The sequence below is a fragment of the Equus quagga genome, chromosome 14 (assembly GCF_021613505.1).
Source record: "Equus quagga isolate Etosha38 chromosome 14, UCLA_HA_Equagga_1.0, whole genome shotgun sequence".
Taxonomy (NCBI): domain Eukaryota; kingdom Metazoa; phylum Chordata; class Mammalia; order Perissodactyla; family Equidae; genus Equus; species Equus quagga.
In genome coordinates, this window is record NC_060280.1 from 92615259 (window position 1) to 92623975 (window position 8717).

Here is an 8717-nt window from a genome sequence, read left to right on the forward strand (position 1 = left end):
ATTTCCTCAAACTTTAAACTTCTCCAACTGAACATGCCTTATTTCTTCCCTGAAGGACTTGATTCCCAAGTTCCCCCTAAAGCCTCAGGTCTCAGAATACCGTCTCCCATATCAAAGGGGGACAGTCCACCTCTGCAATGTAGTGAGATCTTTAGAAGCCCAGCTATACCCATCCAACACACCCTCAGGTCCTGCCCACTACCTGGCACCACTAGTGTGTTAGCAAGGGAGACAGAGAACTCCTTTTAGCCCCTCAAATATGCCCCAACCTCTCACACTCAATTGGCATGTCACCTCCTCCAGGAAACCTATTCTGATTGCTTCCGGAAGTTCCCTCCTCTCTGCTCCCAAAATACCCTGGGTTCCACCCACACATCGCTGAAAGTGTTAAGCTGCGATGTAACCGCCTATTTTCTCGCCTATTTCCATGAGCTGTGTGAGCATCTGGGTCTCATTCATCGTGGAATTCTCCATCACTCAGCACATGACCTAGTACAAAGAAATGTCTATGAGGTGGGTGGTATTATAATTATAGTCATTATTGTTATTGTTAGTATCACCATCCTTTTCCCCATTTTATAGATGAGAAAGCCTAGCCACTTGCTCAAAGTCACATAACTAGAACTAGTAGAGGCAGAATCGATCCCAGTCAATCCATACTCAACCACAGCTAACCAGCTCCACTATGATGGGTGAGTGCTAAGCACTATGGAGAAAAGTTAACAAAGGAAGAGAATGGAAAATGTGTGTGCGTGGGACTGGGGGGGGCGTGCAATTTTACTGTGGAAACCAGGGAAGATCTCTCTGATAAGAAACCTGAAAGAGAGAAGAGAACAATTACAGTGAATCTGGGAGAAGAGGGATCCATGGAGCAAGAACAGCCTGTGCAAAGGCCCTGAGGCTGGACTGCACCTGGTGGGTTCTAGGAACAGTGAGGAGGCCCGTGTGGCTGGAGTAGAGTGAGTGCGAGGGGGTGGGTGAGAGGGAGAAGATGAGGACTGAGAGGCAGGCAGAGGCTAAATGCATAGGCTCTTCTGGGCCATGGTGAGGGCTTTGTCTTTTGCTCCAAGGGCAATGGGGGGCCATGGGAGGGCTGGAAGAACAGAAGAGGGATAGGTTTCTCCAGCATATCCTGACTTACACCACATCCTACAGGCAACTCCAGCTGAAATCAGATTAACAAAAAGAACGACTCCCATTAATTTAGCACTTGCTGTTCCTATTTATAGATACGACAACCAGGGCTCAGATAGGTTAAGTCACTTTTTTTCCTCCAAGACCACAAAGCTAGTAAATACAGACTTGAAATTCAAACCAGCCTCATATATAAAGAGCTCCCAGAAATCAATAAGAAAAAAAAAAGCCAACCATCCTGGAAAGAAAAAAATAATGGGCCAATGATATCAACAAATATCATTTTGCAGAGAGAAAGTACAAATAGCTCTCAAACACAGCAAAAGAGGCTCAGTCCCACTCAGAATAAGAGAAATGTAAATTGAGTCATAATGAGCTCCATTCGTCACCCTTCAAGTTGGCAAAACTCCAAAAGCTTGACAACAGAACAGTCTGTTGGTGAGGCGATGGAGAAACAAGCACCCTCGTGCATTACTCATGGTAGAGTAATTGGAACAATCCATATGGAACAATCCCATATGGACAACAATTTGGCAATATCTATCAAAAACACAAAGATTCATACGTTTTGAGCCAGCCAACCCTTCTGAGAATTTATCTCATGAAAATATTTGCTCATGTGTATGGCAGCAATGATAACATTTTATATGTAGCTTGGGACTTCTCTGGGTTTTTTTTTTTTTTTAATAGTATCTCATTTATCCCTCACATCAATGCTTTAAGATAGGTATTTATTATCCCCATTTTACAGATGAGGAAACTGAAGCCCAGAGAGGTTAAGTAACATGCCCAATGTCACACAGCAAGGAGCCTTAAAATGATTCATGGACAAGGTCATTGGTTGCAGTAAGCTTGTCAAAACAAAAGCTTGGCGCAATCTAAGTGTCTGTTGATAGCGGGGATAGTAAAATAATCGTCAACCAGCTATGCAACGGAATAGAGGCAGTTTAAAAGTAATTGTTAAATTCCCTGGGGGGAACTAGGCTGCCTGGGTTCAAACCCCAACCTGCCACTTTCAAGTCGGGTGCCTTGGAGCAAGTTACTGAACATCTCTGTGCCTCAGTTTCCCCATATGAAAAATGAAGTTAATGATACCATCTACCTCATAGGCTGTTGTGGGAATTAAAAAAGTTATTTATAGAAAGAGTTTAGACCAGGATCAGGGAACTTTTTCTACAAAGTTGTGGATAATAAATATCTTCAGGTCCTTAGGCCAGACAGTCTACTCAATTCTACGGTTGTAGCTAGAAAGCAGCCATAGACAATACATAAACAAATGGGAATGACTGTGTGTCAATAAAACTTTATTTATAAGAACATACTGTGGTCCAGATTCAGCCCTCGGAATACAGTTTGCTGGCCCCCAGCTTAGACGAATGCCTGGCACATAGTTAGCACAATAGAAGTGGTTTGTTAAAGAAATGGAATATCTGGAATATCATGCAGCTTTATTTTAAAGAAAGAGGACAATCTCTATGTACCAGATTGATTTGGAAAGATTTCCAAGACAATTATTAAAGCAAGGGAAGCAAGAAATAAAGCAGTTGGTTGAATGCCAACTTTTGTCTTAAGGGAGGAGTGTAGAAAATAAGAACGTAAATTCCTATTTGCTTATGTTTGCATAAAGAAACTCTGGGAGGGTGTACAGTCAACTTAAAAAACAGAAGGGGGCCAGCCTGGCGGCGCAGTGGTTGGGTTCACATGTTCTGCTTCGGCGGCCCAGGGTTCGCCGGTTCGGATCCCCGGTGCGGACATGGCACCTCTTGGCACGCCATGCTGTGGCAGGAGTCCCACATAGAAAGTAGAGGAAGATGGGCATGGATGTTAGCTCAGGGCCAGTCTTCCTTGGCAAAAGGAGGAGGATTGGTGGCAGATGTTAGCTCAGGGCTAATCTCCCTCAAAAAAAAAAAGGTAGTTACTTATAGGGGCATGTGTTATCTGATTACAGGACTAGAAGTTAAATTTGTCCCTGCACACCTTTTGATGTGTTTTAATATTTAAATGATACAAATGTATTATTTAACCAAACACTTACGTATTTTAAAGATTCTGTAAGGCGCTCTGTTCCCTAGCTCAGGGTTCCTCAATCTCTGCGCTGTTCATTTTGGGCAGGATAATTCTGTGTTGGGTGTGCCGTCACAGGATGCTGAGCAGCACCCCTGGCCTCTATCCACTAGATGCCAGCAGCGGTGTGTGATATGTGACAAGCAAATAATGTCTCCAGACATTGCCAAATGTCTCCTCGGGGGCAAAATCGCCCCAGTTAAGTACCACCTAACCCGAATTCCTACCTGCTTTGTTACACTGGTCACCTACCCACCATACCACATCCTTCCTAAAAAGACTTTTAGTGAGGGCTTAGCAGGTGTCAGACGCTGTGCTGAGCAATATTGAAATATTACAACAATCCTCCCAAAAAAAGTTGCCATTTTTATCCACGTTTCCCAGTTGGGGAAAATGAGGCTCCGAGCGGTGAAGCCAGGAAGTGGTGGTGCCAGGATCTCAACCCACGTCTGGCTCCTTTGAGCCACCACCCCCAGTTCTAACTCTCTCCCCCTCTCCCTTCCCTGCCTCCGCCAGTGGCACCAACACTCGCGGCCTGGGGACCCTGCCATCATGTGGGCCCCAGCGACCGCTCCTGCTCTGAGTCTCATCACCCTCCCACAATGGCTGTCACATTCGTCCCTCCCTCTCCACTCCCTCAGCCTTAACGTTTCATCTCTGAAACCCAGAATTTGGGCTCCAAGAGAGCGGTGGAGGAGATCTGGGGGGTCCGGTTGTCACTGCAGCCACCTATGATCATATCATCCTCTCTCTGGGCCACAGATCTCAGAGGGACCGTCCAGCTTGGAGACTCGCTCCAATCTGACCTCACCCATGAAGCATTCCCAGCAGCCAGGCCACTCACCGCCCTGCAGTGTTTCGTAGACTATGTGGGCACCGACCAGCTCCCACTTCAGGGCCTTTGCACTGGCAGTAGCCCCTGGCAGGAGCACTGTTTCCCCAGATTCGCATGGCTCTTTCTCGCTCTTTCCCCAGGGACTCTCGAGCCCCCTTGCCTGCTTTTTTCCCTCCAGAGTATGTACCACCTCCTGACAGTGTACACGGTTCCTTATTTGCTCGCTGTCCATCTCCCCCCCTAGAATGCGGTTCCCACTGTCTCAGCACCAAGAAGAGGCCTGGCATACGTCGTAATCATGGATGAAGGAAGGAAGGAAGGAAGGAATATGCTCTCCCCACCCTGTTTCCGGGAAATAACTAAGCTAGAGCAGAAGAAATGGGAGAGGGGCCGGCCCCGTGGCCTAGTGGTTAAGTTCGCGCGCTCCGCCTCGGCGGCCCAGGGTTTCGCCAGTTCGGATCCTGGGCGCGGACACGGCACCGCTCATCAGGCCATGCTGAGACGGCGTCCCACATGCCACAACTAGAAGGACCCACAACTAAAATACACAGCTGTGTACTGGGAGGCTTTGGGGAGAAAAAGGAAAAATTTTAAAAAAATTAAAAAAAGAAGAAGAAATTGGGAAACCTCCTAATTACAACCTCCATATCTGCATGTATGCTGTTCCCCGGTCAAGAGCACCCTCTATTTTCTCTCTCTGCCCTTCCAGGTCCCACGGGCAGTTCTTGGCCCCAGCTTAGATCTGTTGACTGACAGGGACTTGAAAACCCAGAAAGGTGGTACCTGTGGCACCTCCCTCTGGCTTAACGTGATGGCCTTTTAGCTTCCCGCACACATCCCCACTGTGAGCAGGGCACACGGCTGAGCTTCGAAAGGAGACAAAAAGAGGAGGGGCTGGAAGGGGGAGGAAGGCACAGAGTTCCCAGGCGGGGAGTTTCGGGGAACACCCCTGCCCAGCCTGGCGCCTGACACAGCTGGGCACAGGAAGCCAGAGCAATGAGAAAGCTCCTACTCATTCTTCAAAACCCCACACAAATGTCCCATCTTGCATAAAGTTCAACTCTCCCAAGAAATGTCTTGCCTTTGCTCCAGGGCCCCCAGCCCAGAGGTTGCTCCCTCTGTCCAAGTCCTGGCAACACAAGGCTGGGGGTGTCTGTCTCCCCAAGTCTGGGAGCCCCTTGAGGGCCAGGCCTGGGCCATAGCACAGAGAATTAGGATGCATCTCTGCCATCCCTGAAGCTGCCTTCCTAGAGATTAAGCCACCCCGGCTTGTCCTTCATCAGAGAACCATCTGGATGTAATATGCAGGCAGAGATGTCAGTTCATCCTTAAGTCCACCCACTTTTCTGTTAGCCACTGTTGAATCCTCACTGGGGACCTGGACTGCCTGTAGGTCTGGGGCCTGACGGGTCCTACAGCTACTTCCTCCTGTGCTGGGAGCCAGAAGGAGGCAAGCAAATGTAAGCAAATTTAAGATGGCCTCTGGCCAGAGGGGCTGGTCATGGGGGAAGCGGGCCTCTGAGGTTCCCTGATCCTTTCAGGAAACCCTGCCTGGGCTAGGGAAGGCTCTGTCCCCAGGAGACGCCCCCAGGGACCCCCATGGGCCCTGCTCCCTGAGTAGTTACTTCCCCTCCCCCCATCTGCACGTGGCACCCTGGACCAGAGGGGAGCACCCCCCTCCCAGCACCCACAGTTCCCAGGGTCAAGGCTTTGATTCCAAAGTAGAGCCTGAAGTCAGAAGGCAAGTGTCCCTGAGACCCCTAGGGCAGGCGGGGGCACCCCCAGCCCCCAGCCAGCACCACTTCCACCCAGCACCCAAGAGGCCACAGGGAACCAGAGAAGGTGCTTCCGAGAGAGGATCCAGGCTCTCTACCTCCCCCAGCCCGACCGCATTCAAATAAGGATTTGAATATATTTCCTGAGCCTCAGGGCGGCTGTCACAGTCAAATCGACCTCCCTCTGGACTCTGGGCCCTTGCAGGATCCCTGCAGAGAAAGAGCAGCTATTTCTAGGCTCCAAAACCCCAGGACCTGCTCTCCAGCCTCAGGACCAGGTCCTGCCTCAGTGTCCCCCCTGGGATGGATGGAGCTAGGAAAACCAGAGCCCCGGGCCCCGCAGCCCCCCACCCAGCCCACGCCGTCCCAGGCCCAGGCAGGAAGCCAAGGGGAAGGAGATGTGAGGGGAAGGAAGGGGCCCAGGGGCCTGGGAGGAGGAGACACATGTGGGGGAAGAAGTCAGTGGAGGCCCCTCCCCCATAGCCAGAATCTGGGGGTGGTCAAAGGAGTCAAAATACTCAGGCCCCCTGTTGGCCACACAGGGGGTTCCCAGGCGCCCCTCAAGACCCCCAGTGGGTCCCCTCTGGGGGCTTGAACCCCAGTGGAGTCAGAGGGGCTTGGGAGCGTTAACCCTAATTTTGCCAATTCTCAGCGTAGGTGTGGGTTAACTCAGAGCCTATTAACCCATTGCTGTTAACCTTGGTGGGTCACCCCAGAATCTCAGAGTGTTACCGCCCCCGACATCCACCCCCTACATCCCCTGTGCCAGCCCCAGAGTCGGGAGCATATTCCCCTCTACGCTGCCAACGCAGTGCATCGCACCCACAGGCGCCAGCGTGGGGCACCCCCCGCCTCCAACCCTTGGCACACCAGCCAGCGGCGGGCTCACCTGGGACATCTGGGGGCGCAGGTTGACCTCGCGCAAGTTGATGGCGTGGGGCAGCAGGTTGTTGAGCAGCTGGCAAAGGAGAACCCCATCCCGGAGGGCCTGCGCCAGCTCGCACACCTGGGCACCATCCCAGGTCACACGGTGGCTGGGCGGCAGCACGCGGCACTGGATCAGCCAGTGGGTACACTGGCGCCACAGCTCCATGGCTGCTGCCTCCCTGGGGCCGGCCCGCGCACCCTCGAGGCCTCCAGCACCCGGCCCACCCGCCCGCCTGCCTGTGCTAGCTAGCTACCACTACCACTTCCTCTTCTTTGCCTGTAACTGTCGCCCTGTGAGGGGGTGGAGGAGGAGGAGCCGTGGGGGGTGGCGGGGCGGGGGAGCACCTGCAGCCCAGCCCAGCCCAGCCCCTTCCGTGCTGGACCTCGCCTCTCCTCCCCTCACCAGCTCAAAACAGGCCTGGGCTCCTGGCAGGTGGGGGGCCTGGAGGTGGAGGCAGGCTAACCAGACGGAAGGTACTCCCTCAAAATCCGCCCTCTTCTCACCCCTCCCTCCTCTGCCTCCACCCTGGCCCAGCCCTCATCATCCTAGCCTGGACCAGTGCAGTCTCCTCCCCACTGGTCCCCGGGCTCCCTTCCTTGCTGCACCCCCCCCCCCCCCCCAGTCTGTCGTCCCTGCAGCAAAAGGCAGCAGTAAGATCTGAGTCAACTCATGACATCCTCCTCTTCTCACAGCCCACCTCATTGGGGTCACAGTCCTCCCCGCAGCCCACGAGGCCCTGCACAACCTGCCCTCAGCACCTCCCTCTCGTCCCCTCCTCCCTCTCTCCCTCTCGCTCCCTCTCCTCCTCAATCTTTCTCCAACACATTAGCCCCAGTCCTGCCCCAGGGCCTTTGCACAGGCTGCTCCTCTGTCTTAGGCAACTTCATGGCCAGCTCCTTCACTTCCTACAGGTCTTTGTTCCATGTCCCCTTCTCATGAAGTCTTGCCAAATGTCCCCGTTTCAAATCACCGCCATTTTTCCCACCCCATCACACCCTATCCCACTTCCCAACATTAAGCCCTGATCACCATCTGACAAACCTGATACTTTATTATACTTATTTCTTTATTGTCTATTTAGAAATTTGTGCCTCTGATGTACTGCTGGATCCCCTCCTTATAGAAATCGATAGTGTCATTCATTCATTCATTTGTTTAGCAAACATTTACTGTCTCCGCAGCCCTTGTCGCTCCCCGAATCATCTTGTCTAGAGGTCTCTCTCCCCTCCTCCGCCCCACTAGACTGTGCCCAGCCTCGCTCGCCTCTCCATCTCACTTGGTACCCACCTTGGGTTTATTTGTTAATTCTTGTAACCACTAGGGGGCGCTAGACCCCCTTCACTGGACCTACCCCTCTGGCTGTACCAAGACTAGGCGGGAGGGTGTCAAGGAAAAGATGCTCCCCTCAGCCTTTCTGGAGCCTGGAGTCACTTCTAATTACGGGGTGTGTGTGTGTGGGGGGGGGGGGGGGGTTGATGGGAAAGCCCAACCTGGAAATGCCCAGCTTTGTGAGCTTTGTGATCCTACAGGCACCCCAAATTTTCATCCCCGAGCATCCTTGTCTCTCTCCGCGTCAATTTCATCTCCAAGATAGGTGACAATAACCTCTACCGTTTAGAATTACGGTAGGGATCAGAGATGGGGGAGCCGCAAAGATGAAAGCGAGGAAGACAGGATGGTGCCCCGGCAGGGCTCCGGGTTTGAATCCAGCCAGACCCCTCGCAAGCCGGATCAACTTGAGCAAGTGACGGATCTGCTGCTCTGTGCCTCAGTTTCTGCACCTGCAAGACGCGGGTGATGAAAACAGCACCCACCTCATTGAGAGGTCTATGTAAAAATTAAATGCGTTGAGGCAGATCAGGCAAGCAGAATAATTCTGGCATACAGTAGGCGTTCAATAAATGTTGGCTGTGGCTACTGCCTTCAAGACCGTTGTTATTATTATGAGCCGTGGCCAGAGCGCGTCCTCTCTCTCCATCCA

The 8717-nt window shown here is 52.2% G+C and overlaps 1 protein-coding gene across 2 annotated transcripts in view; it reads right to left on the reverse strand.

The window, feature by feature from the left end:
- Positions 1–6959, reverse strand: part of VAV1 (vav guanine nucleotide exchange factor 1) — a 56332-nt gene extending 49373 nt beyond the window's left edge. For both annotated transcript variants that reach the window (XM_046638590.1, XM_046638589.1), the window contains exon 1: positions 6698–6959. In XM_046638590.1, coding sequence (XP_046494546.1) covers positions 6698–6901 — 204 coding nt within the window. In that variant the 5' untranslated portion in view covers positions 6902–6959. The remainder of the gene's footprint in view (positions 1–6697) is intronic.
- Positions 6960–8717: the final 1758 nt, after the last annotated feature.